The sequence below is a fragment of the Arthrobotrys flagrans genome (assembly GCF_004000055.1).
Source record: "Arthrobotrys flagrans strain CBS H-5679 chromosome Unknown unitig_15, whole genome shotgun sequence".
NCBI lineage: Eukaryota > Fungi > Ascomycota > Orbiliomycetes > Orbiliales > Orbiliaceae > Arthrobotrys > Arthrobotrys flagrans.
The window spans coordinates 4976991-4994345 of record NW_027137545.1 but is presented as its reverse complement, the minus strand read 5'-3'; the positions used below and the strand labels follow the sequence as shown (position 1 = coordinate 4994345).

The following is a 17355-nucleotide window of genomic DNA, read 5'->3' as shown; positions in this document are numbered from 1 at the left end:
TTCGTACCGACAGCCTCGAGGACCCCGACAGATCCGGATTAATTATCGGGGCTGATCCTGGCCCTTATGATATCGATCGGCGTCCTTCTTAAAATCTTTTAGCGGCCCGAATAATTAAAATCACTGAAAGTAGGCTGTCCGTCAGAGATTTTGAGATTGAAGCTACGTTCCTAGTTGCCACTCGCAGGTATTTATTACTTTTCTCCAGCTGACATTCCCCAAGTGGCCAGTCTCCATAGCAACTCAATGGCCACGAGACTAAATCTATATTGGGCTTCCTTTGATCTATAGATCTAGCATTGCATCTTTCGAAATTAACTAATCTATCTTTAATAAACGTCACGGCCAATTGCAGTTGTCATCTAAGCCTAAAACGACACTGCTCTAGCAGTATGTCTGTCCATTCCGACCCTTGGATTCCAAATTTCGAATATTTCGAGCATTTAGCATTCAACATTCATACAAATTTTCTGCATGGTCACAACATATATAATTGCATGAGTCTCGGAGCCGGAACGGGTTCAGCCACCAAAGATGCTCTGCCGAGCGACAGTGATTCCGCCCTTAAATACATGGGGAAACGCCGGACCTCTTCTCAACGAACCAAGGAAACTAGGTATTCTGTACATCTGGAGAGATCGTACTGTAAACATGAGCCATACGGTGAGGGAGAAAATGTGGTACAATTTTGTGTGGAGTGAGTATAAAATCCCTAGGAATGTATTGCATGCAGCTTTATCTCTTAGGCTAGGTTATATATACTGAAGTTCTTAGATTACTTGTGTCATTAACTGATTAGCCTAGATGCTTTTTGGAGAGTTGGATGGTGGTGTATTTAAATCATATTTCATTGCTGCGATTCGGACGGAACATGTCCAATTGTCAACTACATAACTTGTTTCAAGAGCGTGATCTTTGCGGAGAGCCTAGTCTTTGACAAGTGTCCCTTGTCTCGAATCTAGTATCCACGATAAAGGTAACATGGATACTTATAAACACAAGTTTGGAGGTTATTCCGGAGCACAAGCCTTCATTTACAGATGTATCTCGCTTCATTTCAGGACTCCACGACCTCTAAACTGGGATGCACTGGCTCGCTCAAAACCAACAACACATCACTGTTAAAATCTTTTTTTTTTCAGGCATCACAGACCCGTATCACAATAGGATTCCCCGACTATCCGCGATGACATAAGCCTATTTAATGTTATCCGACCTCCTGTATATGCCGCCCTTCTCTCAGGTAAATTACCCCTCACTACACTGATCACATCATAATAGCTCTCGTTCAGGGACATATAGAGATGCATACAACTTAACAGAATAGTTACTGTCATAAAATCACAAACATCCAATGGCGTGGATTACATAACAATGCGACAATCATTAGGCCAGCCGAGCTTCATATATTAAAAAATACATGCGCCATCTTCCGAAAGGGTTATAAAAGGGTTAGAACGCTTATGGATGAAGTAAGCAAAAGGTGGGCGGACAACTTCATAAAAAATTTCTTGTTAATCACTATTTAGGTATATTAACTAATTTTATCTGGATTTACGTCAAGAAACTTGCCTGAAAAGAGCCAGAAATTTATTTTACATTTCTTATTTAGATGGTGCATATATCGAAGGAACGAAAATTATGCCAGTCAACCCTCAAAACACAATGGAAATGCTTTCAGATTTACCGTTATAACATTATAGGCGAAGATATGGACAAGGTTATTGGTACGTCAGTCATTAAAGTACATACAAGAGTTATTGTTGCCATATCAATACGTATCAGTGTTCTGCAACTGACATACCTATTCAGTGGCTCAACGAAGCCGGACCTCTTATCGCCACTGGGGAGGTTCAGTTGGACTCGCGGCCGATGCCCACGTTCTGCGACCGAGACCTAGGCGCCCTCTTGGAATATCTCTGGCGTCATGATGTAGAAAATTTTGCTCACAAACAATATCATATTCAGATGGCCCTCCTTACGCAACTAATCAGCTACACATCCGCTCAGCCTGGTTCTCTGGTGTCAACTACGGACTACATTAACACTATAGCATATCAGATAATTAAACATTCGAAATCAGAACTATAAGCTTGTGGCTAAAGAAACCTAGAATTTCCTTCTCAAAATTCCTTTCCAAAATAAAATCCGCCTTGTACTTCTTTTTACTAATACCCTTTATAAGGGTAGGAGATTCAAGAAGAGGCCGTACGTGTCCGACTCCGAACTATTGATAAAACCGCGATTAATTTATCTACAGGGTTACATTCATCTTGTATCAATTGAACGAAATTATAATACTGCCTTTTTATTCTGTCCTGAACTTCCTGGCTTTCGTTTTCGCTGATAATGTTTTTTCTATTCTAGAAGATTTACTCTCTTTTGAGATACTTAAGTTCTGGAATGGATAAGTTTATTGCTTTAAGAAGTTAGTTTTAGATTAACTTATATTCCAAAAGGCTTCTAGGGATGGGACATGTGCTATAGATAAAGCTTAGTTAGATGAAAATTATCGAACTATTCTTTTAAAATGTGGAATGAAGGCTGGCTTCAAGGAGGACTTGACACCTTACGCCCTTCACTGAGGCTGTGCTAATGCTATAATTGGTAAGAGCCACTATCCTATTATTTGCTGTCTTAATACTGATATAAGAAAAATAAATCTACTTGAACCTAATTAATGCAGATAATGGGATGTCTTGATCCTAAAACTATGTGTTATTACTTTCCTAGTAAAGTTTAAGTGAATACGCAGTCTGGTTACCTTGGCCTCGGCAGAAACGACGAACTATTCCTGTAAATTGGGTTAATGAGCCTAGATCGTAACCCGCGCGCACCTTGGAAGCTGAGTCCTGCACAGATTCGAGTATTAAAACTACAGAAAGATATTGTTAATCTTAAGGACAGATGGGAATAAATTTTGCAATCTATTGCAGAAGTCTATGGGAGTCTCTTTAAAGTAAAAGAGTTAAATAGCCCACTTCTGGCAGAGTATTTTGCTCGTAATCAAAAATTAACAATGCTATGAGGACGAAAGCGATGTCAGCTTTTACGAGAAACTTGTATTCATTTTTTTTGACAACATTAATAGTCACGATATCAGAAAGCGATTGGGGACAGCGCCTATCCTGAATTTTAGCTTTGTTCAACCTGAACCTAGTAAGTTGGGCTTTGAGCGCGCTGCTATTACATCCAGTCTATACTTAGATAACAAGCCATCTTATTTAAAGATTATTGGAGCCTTTTTACGCTTAGTGAAATTGCTAGGTCGCCTTAATATCTGTTTTTTATACAACTGAGAAGGTTATATGTCTCAAGGATCATTAATAGTAAGAATATCTTGATGAAGAACTTAAGCACTCTTTGAGGTATATTTTTTGCTTGATGAATATAAATCTCCTAATAGATGATTGTCTTAAATGTATATTTTTAAAGCGAGCTAATTTGAAAAGGTATATAAACCAATGCCATGGTTCCGAGCTAGAAGTGTCTACGCATTGTCCGATGCCCCAATGTTGTAGCATAGGACTCTAAGGCCCCATTCTATTCGAAACCATCTTGCTAAAGTACATTCCTGTTTCCTATAATTCCTGTCTTAGCCACTTTCAATTTTTTTGAGAATTTAATTCCGTGTTTACAACGGCACCAAGCAATCTATTACTATTTATACCATCGCTCTCCACCTTCTCCATAATAACGGTGGGCCCTTGGATCCGTGCTAATAGGTACGCGTTTTCCTTCCTATATTATCACAATACTCGCCTAATAGGATGGTCGACATACTATTTATTCTTTTGTAGGTGGCCGTAATGGTAACAATAAAGAGTAGTAGGCATATAGTTGGTTATTAGGCTGTTATATAATTACTAATATTTTAGCGTTGTAAATCTAGCGTAGTTTCTCAGCTTTTTAAATATTTTGGAAGTTCTTTTCCTAAACTATTGATGGGTAAACTTTCGCTTGAGTTTCTCTGATATAGCCGTGATAGCCATAGGAGCCGGGTGCACGTGTGACAGACAGGGAGCTTTGGAGGACAGCCAGGAAGACCTTATATAGTAAAAGAAAAAAAAATCCTTTAACCAGGTATCATGCTAGTTTACATCACTAAAAACTTAAAAAAACTCGCCCGACTAATAAGAGTATGATTATTCTTAGGTATTAATATATCGGCCGTCTCTCGAAAGGGCCAATCTGTTAACTCCATCTTTCGCAATGAAACCCTACAGCAGCTTCCCCGAAACGACGCCCCAAAGCCTGATCATGTGTTCGGAACTTGATGCCAGCACCTTGTCGTCGGGAGAGAACACAATGGCGAGGACCCAGTCATAATGCCTCAGCGTCTGCAGCGGTACCCACGAGGCAGCGTCCCAAAGCCTGAGCGTTCTACCATACGAACCTGACGCCAGCATTTTGCCATCAGGAGAGAATGCAATGGCGGTAACCCTACCATTATGCCCCTTCAGCGTTTGCAGCGGCGCCCCTGAACTGGCGCCCTAAAGCTTGATCATTTTGTCACTAGAACCTGACGCCAACATTTTGTCATCAGGAGAGAACGCGATAGCCTGGACCCAGTCCTCATGCCCCTTCAGCGTCTGTACCGGCACCCTCGAACCGGCCTTCCAAAGCTTAATTATTTTGTCGCTGGAACCTGATACTAGCGCCTTGCCATCAGGGGAGAATGCAATTGCGTAGACCCAGCCATTATGCCCCTCTAATGTCTGTAACAGCTTCCTTGAAACGGCATCCCAAAGCCTGAGCGTTCTATCAGAACTTGACACCAGCACCTTGCCGTCGGGGGAGAGCGCGATGGCGAGGACTGAGTCATTGTTCTTCTTCAGCATTTGCAATGGAACCCACGAGGTAGTATCCTAAAGCCTAACTATTTTATCACTAGAACCTGACGTTAATATTTTTGAGCATTGAGAAATTTCCACCTTGTGTAGACTGAGAGATTGCTTGTCAAGCTACGGTGTACTACAAAGCTTGTCGAGGGCGCTCGAGGGGTGAAGGGTCGTATCCCAGGGAGTAGAATCAACTTAGATTATCCAGTGCCAATCCAAGTCGTCACTGGAGGGTAGCTATATATACACATTTGATATACATGAAGTCAGGCGTCCAGAGGACGTCCCACCGTGAAAACTCTGCAGTTCTGCTTGTAGCTACCTATTTCGAAGCCTGCCGTCGGCAGTCGTGTTCTCACTTCTTTTCTAGGAAGATCGTGTGTTGTCATGTGGTATTTCGGATACCGCATTCCATAGAACGTCTCCTGACATCGCCAGTTCGAGGCGTCTGGCTTCAAGAAGGGGGCTGAGGAAGACACAGGTTGCGGGTATGAGGCTGAACATCTTGCTTTATGGTGATCAAGATCTTCGAGATACGCTTGATATTTACGCCGCTGTTATAGGTCTAAAGTGTAAATATAGGGGGTGAAATAAAGTCGATTTATTTCTGATTGTTGGAATGAGCATCTCGTCACAAGTATATCATCTGAAAGTTATAATAAAATGCTTAAAGACTTATGCTAAATGCGCAATATACTTGGGCCCGACTCTGAAACTAACGAAAGAATTTAATTATGTTTTAGACATGGCCGCGGATGACTTAGCTGAGATTTTAGGATATTCGGACCTGCTTAAATGCAATCAAGCAGCTACGTAAATCCATTTTATTCTATAAGGAAGTCTTCCAAAATGGGTTTGGCATGCTGCCGCTTTCTTAAACTCTGGAGTTTGAAACCAACTGGCGGAGCTACAGGTGACGCATATCTTACCACTACACTTTTGAAGAGCTTGACCTTTCCATCCAACGAGCGCGGATCTTACGGGCCATATCATCTGTCATTAATAATCCTTTGTATTCCCGGTGTGTCAATTCTGTAGGAGAGTAACCAGGTCCTTCTGTCGTATCTCTATGGTATCGCTGAAAGCCCGAAGCTCCGAGAGCAACTAGCAATATATTGTATAAATTTGAATCTGCAAGGTTTTTTGCTTGATAGATCCCTTGGTTCTGAGCGTCAAGGATGGATATTGGGGAGCCGGATGATTTTAGATTAGTAATGACCATCTCATTGGCTGACGATAACCGTTTGAGGAGAGATATAATATCTCGCTTCTCAACTTTATATAGATTATCTCCGTGATTGTCAGAGTGAAGGTAGATATCATGGATCTTTGCGAGTTAGTCGTTGCGGCAGAATGCATGTGAGAAGAATCTTACTTGTCGCCCATCCTTTCCGCGGTCGAAGTACACAACCCCACCGAAAATCAGAGTTTCTACCCAGAGACCAACGATGCTTTTCTCTACCAATCCTCCACCAGAAGGATAACAAGAGAGCTCCTTATATTTGCGATGGTAGAAATGTGGGATAACTCTGGTAGCGTAGAGATAGATAACTGGTTGATATATTTCCTTTGTGATAGCGTAGAGTATTTCAACGAGAATCTAGAACTCTACTAAGGGACTTCGATCGTTTACGTATCTCTGTAGGGCCTTGGAAGCGTTAGCAGTTTCGTCTAAAGCACCGCTGCGGGGCTGCCTACATCTGTCGGAAGTTGGATTCGAGCTATATCGATAAAGTAGGCTAGAACTAGCCACAAAATTCACAATGCCTTGTAGCGCACTCGAATTAGCCCTAGAACCACCCCTCGCCCCCATTTCCATCACCTTCCCCACCACAAACCCCGCAACTAACACCCGCCCAAGCGCGTATAATGCACCAAGCCCAACTAGAACATACCCGACCCCAGCTGCAACTCCAACGGCAATAACTAAGGAATATGCAACGTTACCAGCAAATACTCAATGAACGTCAAGCTCAAAACCTGCCAATGCCTTCTCCACCGAAATATCCGCGACAGTTGCAAATATAGTGAGCTCTCCGCCGCAGATGCGACAGATCCCATCTGAGGGCTTTGGACCATTTTAGGGTTCTTGCTAGTCAGGGACGGTTACCTAATCCCCCCAGGTCAGTTCATAAGATACAACATCGACGAACAAGGCTGAAGGCATTCAGGTGTTTCCGTTACACAAGCGCGCGCGTCCCCATTCGTAATCGTGCCTGGAAGAAGGAATGCAGGAAGGAAATACAAGCGAACAAACACCAGTGTCCTCGCAGCCTCGCGCCTCGACTTTCTCTCGACTTCCTATATCTACCCCGGCCTGCAATATTGAGGAGGAAGATATTCTGAAAAGGTAACTCGATTTTTCGGATACTCCAAATCGACCGGTTCCTATATACACCAGTTATTCGGACATTCTCGTCCCAAATATATACCAAAGAAAAAATGCCTTGCAGTTCCCTCGAAGAATATTTACAGCCAAAGATGCCCTGCCGCCAGCCAAATCAACACGCAGCGCAGGTTCATATAGCCCACCTACAGGCACAGGCAGTACAAGCAGCCCAGGCCCAGATGGCTCAACTACAACACCAAGCAATACAAGCGGCAGCACAACCACCGAACCAGCAAACTCCATCTCCGGCAATCCCACCACGGCCCCAAGACACATCTACAACTAATCGAATCGAATCTAACCCTTCATATGTCTTACGAGAGGGCCGACCGTGGCCAACCCTCCCTCCCCCACAAGAAGCATTCCAAGCAAAATCATGGAAGCAAAAAGAAACTCGACACCGTGGAATCTTCGAAAAGGTCCGGAGTAACGCGAGGCGACTAAGATTACTAGCCTATAGTGCAGTTCACAAGATTAACCTTGAGAGGGCTGCCGAAGCCGCTGCTTCTAGGACGATTCCAGTATTTGAGAGGCCTGATTGTCGTATGATGATGTCTAGGCGTCAAGCTCGTAGACTCCAAGACCATCTCACACTTGATACTACCCGAAACCTCTACGATCCAACCGCTCCTGGGTTTGCATGGATTATTGGTGTTGCCCACAGGACAGTCAGTACCAAACCAGAGGTGCCCCAACAGAGCCTAAAGCGACGTCGCAGTGAGAGGTTGAAAGCAAAAGAGGTCCCCCAGACAGAGGCACCAGGCTCAGAGCCAGAAAAAAAGAAGCATCTTAGCATTCTGGGTCGTATCCATAGCACAAACTCGCAGGGCCGCACAGATACATTGGATATCACGGAATTCCAATCGCCTGACTCAGAAACCGAAGTTCCACAGCAAAGCGAGCATATCCTGCGGCGTAGTTTAAGGGTTAAGAAGAGGCAAATCGCGACTCTGAGACTAGAAACGACGGTGAAATGCAAGCGTGTTCGTTTCGAAGAAGAAGAGATTTCGAGTTGATGCGGGCGACAGTCCGACAAATGCAAAGCGAATGGGATCATATTATGAGCTTTGATAACCAATATTTCCTAGAATTCCTTCGACCAATTAATTGCAATTTCACACCACCAACCTTCCATTTCCATGTTACACAAAGTTTACCGGTTTTCTTTCAACCTAACCATATACGAACCAAAAGCGGGGCCCAACATTTTCTAACTGCGGGTGAGAGGCACATATCATTCCTGTTAGAATATTTTTCTTCCAAGTTTTTGTATCAGGAAAGACAAGTTTGAAAAGGACACCCCCTGCAGGTTAAACTAGTCCAAATCTATCCTTGAATCCTCCTGAGTAGAATATTGAACAATTTATACCATATCCAAGGCCGACATCCCGTAATGCGGTCGTATAGACGCTTGTCTCAGCCTCATATCAGCTCGTTCGTTGCAGTAACACAAAATATGCATTCACACATGGTTTAATTAGCCCGTGGACCATAAACTAATAGAAAATTGGTGACAGTCATTACAAGAAATAAAAGGCTCGATTGAATTCCCGTAAGGTTTTAAGTAATCTTGACATCTTTTCATTTTTTTCCCTTTATCTACCATTTGATCGACGGTTGGAATATCACACTCAATTAATCAAGCTACGGTTTCTAACTCCGTAGGACCAAGTTATAATATGTAACCATATTAGTTCAAAATCTATTACGGTAGATATATTTAATCTTCTCCATTCACACAGCTCTAGAAACTAACCAGCTCTTCCGAACCATGTCGAAAGGCCATTCAGATACGGTGTACTGCAACCTCTATTAAAGCGCCCCGAAATGCCTCGAGCAGCCTGCCAAAGTCCCCTCTACTGGCAGCCAGGGCCAATATCACTCCTATCGCACATGTCACCATATCTTTTAATGCATGCCTTCAAAGAAGATGCCCCCAACTGGATCCAACAATGCAGAAAGAGTCTTGAATATTCCTATCCAGACCGAATTTTAGAACAGTCTCGCCCGCAGGAAACTAAACCAAATGCATCCGCATTTATAAGGCGAATACGCAGCGTTAATCCTAAGACTGCGGTTAAGGCCACTGGCCGATGTTAAGGGAGAAAGGGTAGGTCTCCTTTTCAAATTCTATCTGGTTTTATATGATCCACTGTTAATTCACCACCCATATTCTGAATAGACAGGAGAATAAAGTTTTCACCGACTCCATACTATCGTCACTAGAGGTGGGACCGGCTCCCTATCTCTAAACAGCTGGGGCTCCTGGCAAGCTTTCATGTAGTACCTAATGCTCGAGCCAAAATAAAGAATATTTTGAATCAGTTGTTCATCCCCAGTGCGGCTTATTATAGATGTACGAAGTAGCTCACAAATGATAGCTCGTACTCCTCCCCAACCTTTCCCACTCTTCCTTGCGACCCTTTCCCGCTCCTCCATCAACCGTCTTCGATACTCTAACGCCTCTCCCTTCGAAATAACCGGCGGAAGCCTTCCCCAAATCGTTTGATGAATTTCCAGTGGAAGCTTCCCCATAGGTCCATTATTCAATGTTCGAATAAATTCCCTCTGGATTCTGGCTGCCGGGGAGCTACCGTTCGAGTCGTGGGAATTTTATGCATTTCAGATGGATCACAAAGGAAGAATACCCGAATGTTCCGATACCATTGCTTTGGTTTATCAATCAGCTCGAATGGCTGGACTTGGTGTTGGAATATATTTGGAAAGACAATGGCCCGATTTTCCTATCTCGGAGTTAATTAATACTAGGCGTGTAGACATCAACAATTCGAATACGCAGCATAGGGTCCAGGTACGAATTCAGGGTCTTACCTTCGTTTCAACAGCCCCAAGCTCCTGGTTGATCCAATATATCCATATCGTACTGTACCTCCCAATCCTCTTCCCTCATCCTTATTATTCCACCGCCACGTTTCATTTCCCTCATTTTCATCAAATTCATCGCCAGGCCATTCGTTCTCGTCTGGTTTACTTAGTCCAACTTCTTTTCGAAATGCTAGGTGGGAGGGGGTTATGTTTTCTTGACAGGAATATTATATTCCTGTTGATATTATTCTTTCATTCTGGTGGGAGGTTAGTTAGCGTTTGGTTTACGAGATAAAGGTTAGTTGTGCGTGTTCCACAGTTTTTCGGAGGGGCGCACGGGTCTTTATTACCTCCATAGCTTCCTCGTGCCAAGTACCCCCGGTGTACCTGGGGTTCTCTGGGTTAAGGATGATATTTGCCATTTTTACAACAACGCGTGCTGTACTTCTTCCAAAGCTTGTGGAGCCGGTGGTTGCCACATTCCTTCCCCCCATAAATCTCCCATGTCTCTACCGTAATAGTCTTCGCCATATTCATTCTCATTTTCCCACTCACTTTCATCCTCTCCGCGCTCGTCCTGACTATATTCGTCATCCGAGTATCCGTAGTAATTCCCTTTGAGGTCGCCCAAAGACGTTTTCAGTATGCTTCCCATCTAGAACTCAAGAAGAGACTGTAACATACTTCTATGTAGTCTTACTTTTAAATGCCTCCCTTCCTCAAACTGCTGAAGCAACTTCTCCCATCTTCTGTCGTGGGCCTTTTGAGATAGTTTTCCCAGAGGTGCATATTGATAATCCCTCTCGACCCTAGCATGATCATACAACCCTTTTTTCAAGTTGGCGAGTATGTGATTAAACAACGGCAAGAACTTGCCAAATATCCTCTCAAGTATAGGATAAACCAGTTTCTTCTGCTTTGGTGCCGATAAGTTATTAATATAGGAAGAAATCCTAGTTTCACCATTCGGGGAGGTTTTCAAATTCCGAGGATAGCCAGCAAAAGCTTTTGGATGTCCGGTCTTTGGCTCCGTTTGGAGGAAGTAGAGTGTTTCCGGAGGAGTCAATTGTACGGTCGTAGATTATTGGCTAGAGCGAGGGTGGACGAAGTTTAGGACTTGATTGCTTGAGTTTGGATGCCAGTTTTTTTGGTCGTCAGGGATGCTTTCCAGGGTTGTGATTGCTGGTAGACGATTAGTTCGAGGCCACACTATTACGTGAGTTTATATCGTGAACTAACCATCAATAAGCTCTTGACTTTCCTTCTCATCTAGAAAATTATCACATCTCCAAACACCATCGATATTAGGTTCAAGCCGCCCTTCAAACCCCTCAACATACGGCTTATACCGTCTCGTCAGTTCTTTATACACAAAGTATATATCATCTTTTGTCCATAACAGCGTCTTAAATACTCTAGGATACGAATCCGCTTCTTTGGTTTCTCTAAGCTACTTGACGAATAACGTTCCGTCGAGTATCTTCTCTGTCTAATTAGGCTTATTACTGGTAATGACTGAAACTTTCGAATATAGGTTTCGCGGTATTTCATTGGTTCGGCCATGTGGCTGTCAGATGGATGAGGAAATCGTAGTTTTAGGTTTCCATAACCTGGAAGAAATGGGTCTTGGGGAAGAGGCTGTGGGGGGAATTGGAACACCGGATGGGTAGGTTGAGGAGGTCCTAGTGGGAGTTGAATACCGGATATAAGGGAAGAGGGGAGGGCATATGCATGTGGGAATTGGGATCCAAATACATATGGACCATGTGGGGATTGAAATTGAAATTGGGGAAGCGGCTGCCAGGTAGGAATCGGATTTGAAACGGCAGCCATTGGTCTTGAGTACTGGGATAATTGCCATCTGGATCTTCAAACCCTGATGGTGGAAAATTATATTCTGACATTTTGTCGAATTTTTTGTGTTGACTGCGGTCGCCAACGCCATGGCTCCAAGGCAGCGAATCCCAGGGTCCTAGAGATACTTACCTGAGATGCAGATACCGAAGTCGGTATAAATGCCATATTCACATCTTCTTCAAATCACCCATCTCCACCCTTCTATTTTTCAAACCCATAACCTCACACAAACCGTCAAGAATGCCCTGCGAACCATATCCAGAAGCCCTTCGTTGGATGTTCATCGTCTTAGAGCCCGTCCTAAGGATGCCAATTGTATCCCACCGACCGGTACTCAGAAGAGTATGGATGCGCCAACGAAGAGGAGAACAACAACGGGAAGAGACGGTTGAACGGGAACGGCAAGTCATGATTGCTGGGGAGAAAGGAAATATATCATTTCTTCAGAGGATTCGTACAGCAAATAGCGCCATATAGTGAGCAGGATGAGAATCGAATCTGATCCTCAATGCTCCCTGAATATATATCGAGGCAGGATATCAACACCGAGCTAATTATGCGCCCGGCATTCGGCATGTGTTGTCACTGTTGTTGTCGGAATCCTACTTGAATGTGCTCAACGCTTCAATCCTCGTGTCTCATCTTCCGGCTTCTAACTGAACTTCACACTCCGTCATCGTCGTCGTCGTCGTCAGGCCGTCTCCACGATAGCTCTTCCCCTTCGTGTAGCCCAAGCTCCATAAGAAATATTCCAACCCATTTTGATACATACTACGAACTACCGAGTTTAGCTCTATCTTCAGCCACGGAGTGTTGTTCGTCGGAACGGAAACCACTAAGCTAAATGCCTTGCAGAGCGCAACCAGAACCATGGGATCTTCTCGAATATCGATGGCTAGGGACCAGACCATTTAAAGAGAAGCTACACCTTTGGGAAATCAGACTCGATCTTACCAGATGTCAAGATAGATTGCCTATTTTGTATTACCAGGATCCAGTCGAAGGGATATATAGGTATCGTCGGCCGCCCCACCACGGCGCTTCTGGTCGGAAAACTTTGGGGCAAAGGGTTTACCAACATACCGTTTTACCGATAACGAACCTCGCTCGGAAATTTTGGTCGAGGTGGGGGTTGAAGTAAACCACCTATCCATCCACCCTTGACATCAACATAAATTAAATCACCGACGTCAATCATATATTGTTTTACTGCGTACGAACAGTTACCGTCAATCGACCACAAGATCTCGAGCCCAAAGTTAAACATCATGCCCTGCACGCCATACTCCAAATCAGGACCCCGCTGCGGTGCCGGCTTCGCACCTGCCTTCGACTTCACTGAACACGCCCCACCTGCCAGCATCCGTCGATTCTGGTACGCTTACGTCAAAGGTCTCCGGCAATATGAAAGTTTACTTGGAATGCAAACAGGAAGTCGGAATTCAAGACAAATATCCGTTAGAATCCATCGTTAGACCTCGTTACGAGTGGTGGATTGAAAACTCGAAAAAAGGTCTTGGCAGGGCTGGCCTTAATCCGGATTAGAATAAATGCATGGAAGCTTCGATGCCGTATAGTTGCGCAATCGTGTTAGAAAAAGAGGCAGGGTCCTCACAAAGCTCGGAAGACTTGTGCCAATTTTGCTAGGTACTGCTCAATTAGACGATTCTCGTTCTACCCTAGCAGTTCCGAGTAGAACTAAGTCTGAAAGGTGTCGTAGTTAGTATAGGTTCCTTCAGAAAATGGCATCATCATGCATCAAATCGGCGCATGGCCAACTGTCTGCGTTGTTAAGCGTCCATATCGCACGTACGAGTCAAGCTTTTCCTCCTGAGATAAGAGCGGTCTAGATGTTTCAGTACCTACTGTGCATGGGGAAGGAAAAGAAAGGAATAGTTAAAGACCACTTTTTAAAGCCTCATTCAGCATCAATGTTCTTCAATTCCGCTTCAAATTTCTTTCTTGCTACTGCTACATCATATGTTGGGTCCATCACACCCCTCCGTTCGATTTAAATGCAATGCCGTGCAAATCTTCCATCTCCCCGCCGGAGTACGCCCGCGACAACACGCCTAAATGGGTCTGGGATATCATCGTGCGCCGCAGATTCGATTACGAAGAGTTCGTCCTGACTCCGACTTTTATTCGGTGGGAGAGGTCGACATATGAGTACCGAATGAGCTGGGCTGGGGCCCCCACCTATACGTAGCTTCACTACACGCCCCAAGATAAAGATCATAGGGCTGTATGTTAGGATGTTGTGAGGGAACGGAAAACACCGAAGAAGGCCATAATGGCAAACTTCCCCCTTTACCGGCCGGTTTTCTCTGGCGTTATAACGTCAATGATTATATTGATCAACTTTTGATCCCATCGTTTTTTTTCTCTATCAACCGCATCTATCTCCATCATATATGCATATCATCGCTGGCGGCCGGCTTCAAGACTATCATCAACGTAAACGCCGTACCCAATATCGCAAAGAAAACTCCAAACATGCCCTGCAAATCCACAACCACCCCCTCCGAAATCCTCAACCCCTCAGAAATCCCAATTCACTACTTCGAAAACTTCGTCCGACTACGCTATCAAAGCGAAAATAGCATTTATTTCCAAAGTATTGGGAAGCAAAGGCGGGCATTGAATATGGCATCGATTAAGAGGCTTGAACGGGATATTATGGACCATTTTGGAGCCATGAGGAGGAAAAATGAGATGTTTGGGGTTTACGATGTTTGATAACTTGGGGATAAAATGAACGAAGGGAGTTTGTATGGCGATCGAGATATTAATTCCCATGCGCAGTATACTTGCTATGAGATGCTTCTTGAATTCCTCTCATGTAGACTATATATCGATCAAACGAACATGAATAATCCTTTTGACTCAAGATTACGTCCATAAAGCCGACACCATAAATTGCCTGAGAATCAACCGATCTAACTGAAGCGTCCACGAGACCGGCCTAACTTGTAGTCGGTTAATATAATGCTAGTTATCATTCCAGAGAAATCCAATGTTGCTGATGCAGCAACCTTGAAGAGCAGTACATGTTCACGAATCAAGAGCCCAGATCCAGCACTCGAACCAACGGGTGCTATAGACATAAACCACGAAGGAGGAATTACGAAACAGCGCCTAACAAGGACACGAAGCCAAGGCGGTAGGTTTGCGTTCCCCGTAGCCAGAAACTAGATATTGCTAGGGACGTTTTTCATAAATGATCATCTATAGACACCGCCGGCTTTAACGTTTTGAAAGCCCTTGTCTGCATAGGATATATAGGAGATCTTATGCTCTCTGCCCACGTATTGCTTGCCTTTGAGGCCAATGAGTGCGGGCTAGCAGACATAATTTATTTCTTTTACTGGGGTTTTGTTTTGGTGATTTGTTGAACCCTAATTAACACTGCCGATGCGCCTGTGAAGGATATGAAATATCACGTATGATATTTCCTTTTTTATCCATTGCGTCCATTCCATCTCGCTGCATTCGGTAATTGTTTGTTGCATGTTTGTATGGTACAGTTGTGTTGGCGAACAACAATAAACACACCAACACAAGAAGGGTCCCGAAACTACTCGAGATCCGAGATCACAACCCACCAAATCTAGTCTTAATATCGGTATGACATATGGATATTTTATATATCTTGCTTGGCCAAATGGATTAGCTCTTTGGAGGAAAGACCTTGTGGACCTATAGATCCGGTGCCTCCATGTTAGTTTGTCTTTGTGTGTTCATAAACTCGGCCTCGGCATGAGTTCCATCAGTTCAGGCTGTTTATTGAACCCAGCTTGCCGATTTATAGGGTCTAGTTTTAAAGATAAGATCGAACTAGAGCTACTTGTCGGTAATGGTTCTTTTTGCTCGTCTCTCTGTGTCCGTCTCTCTCTGCCCGTCTATCAGTCCGTTTCCAACAGTATTATGTTTCTGGTCTGGATAAGTAGCGCCCTGGCTAACTTTGTAATACATTGTGTAGTGTCAACGAAAATGTAATACATTTGTTCAACTCCATTCTGTGTCAAAGCTTTCACCTGGGTCCTCGTGGGGATCGCCTTGGTTCTCGCGATTTTGGTAGTTTCTGTGTTGGATCTCCATTCCAAATTCCTGGACTGGTTGGAAAGAAAGGGTTCTGGAAATAATACTGAACTCAGTTGCTTCCCGCAGATGCCTCGTCGCAAAAAAGGTAAGCGGCCAAGTTACCACAGCCAGCGTCGGATTAGACCAACCGGGGAAGCGATGGGCATACGTAGCTAACTTCCAAACTTCCATCCGAATGAGATTCTTCAACTGTCTCGTGGCAACTGCCGTTTGCCTCGCATTTTCTGTCCGTGGCTGGGGTTGGATATCACCTTAGGGAGCTGGATTTCTGGCCTCGGGACACCATTCCAATATTCTCTTATTTGTCTGGCTATAATGTTGGTATCAATTTTGCACTACATGCAGAAAACCCTCGACCAGAAATTTCTTCTAAAATCTCTCGGCGTACCATTTATACCTGCTTGGCCATCGGATTGCCGATCTTCTTGTTCATACTTCCTGGACCGAAATTTCTTGCCGTTGATGAGATCTTTCAGTTCGTCGTCAAAGCCTTCTCTTCAAAAGTTTTAGATTTTGAAGCCGCAAGGATGTCAGGTACCAACGAGAGTACGAGTGCAATGGCGGCTACCACGGCTACCACTACCGAGACCCTCGATGCCGTTACGGTGACAATAACATTAACAGCCACTGTCACCGCTAGGACGTGTTGTGCTCATCTTCAGTTGCTTCTTGGAAGTTCAACAACGGTCTCGAACCCTCTTGGGTCAACCCCCACACAGCCCTTCACCACAACAGCCAAACCCCAACTTGGGAGCAGGATACGACCTAAACTTCGATCAAATGAGTTTCACAAATCCCAATCCAGCCCAACAAGTCTTCGTTGAGGAGACCGCAAGTACCTCTCCTGAAGCCAATGGTAATACCTAGCTGGGTTGGTCTTCTCCCCTACAGCATTGCATTGTATTGCTTCGGTTTTCTCTAGCTCTTTTTCTCTTGTCATTCATGGAATATTATTCTGAGGCCAAAGAATTCTGATATGGAGTTCTTGGTGCTGCATGTTGCATTGTGGATGGTCATCAACGGTAACTAAATTTCGCAACCAAGCCCTATCCTTGATGTCGACTAGCTTGCTACGGAGCAATCAAATCAAATCACTTCACGAGGGAAATATAAAAACACCCCTCGAAAATCATTCCTCCAGAATTATCCGTTGTGTACCTACTATTACTCTTACTCCTAAAATTCTTATTAGTCTACAGGCTACTTCTCGTCTACCAGCTCTATTCTTCTATTCTCTTCAATAAATGCAAGGATCCTTCCAGAAACTCTAGATTTGTGCCCAGAATTAACTGTAAACTCCAATAGCGTACATGTGAAATACCCTTTCCGGGCTTAAGG

The 17355-nt window shown here is 44.0% G+C and overlaps 4 protein-coding genes across 4 annotated transcripts; 1 reads left to right on the top strand and 3 right to left on the bottom strand.

Moving 5' to 3' along the window:
- Positions 1–4493: 4493 nt before the first annotated feature.
- Positions 4494–4841, bottom strand: DFL_001363 (uncharacterized protein; the record flags this gene model as incomplete). Its single annotated transcript, XM_067629973.1, has 1 exon — positions 4494–4841. One exon carries the CDS (start codon positions 4839–4841, stop codon positions 4494–4496), a length of 348 nt encoding a protein of 115 aa, XP_067495941.1.
- Positions 4842–5772: 931 nt separating this feature from the next.
- Positions 5773–6660, bottom strand: DFL_001362 (uncharacterized protein; the record flags this gene model as incomplete). Its single annotated transcript, XM_067629972.1, has 4 exons — positions 5773–6168; positions 6217–6392; positions 6475–6489; positions 6540–6660. The coding sequence occupies 4 exons, from the start codon at positions 6658–6660 to the stop codon at positions 5773–5775; spliced, it is 708 nt and encodes a 235-aa protein (XP_067495940.1).
- A 662-nt stretch (positions 6661–7322) lies between these two features.
- Positions 7323–8246, top strand: DFL_001361 (uncharacterized protein; the record flags this gene model as incomplete). Its single annotated transcript, XM_067629971.1, has 1 exon — positions 7323–8246. One exon carries the CDS (start codon positions 7323–7325, stop codon positions 8244–8246), a length of 924 nt encoding a protein of 307 aa, XP_067495939.1.
- Positions 8247–12887: 4641 nt separating this feature from the next.
- DFL_001360 (uncharacterized protein) lies at positions 12888–13276 on the bottom strand (the record flags this gene model as incomplete). The annotated part of the gene is made up of 2 exons (XM_067629970.1): positions 12888–13072; positions 13135–13276. 2 exons carry the CDS (start codon positions 13274–13276, stop codon positions 12888–12890), a joined length of 327 nt encoding a protein of 108 aa, XP_067495938.1.
- Positions 13277–17355: the final 4079 nt, after the last annotated feature.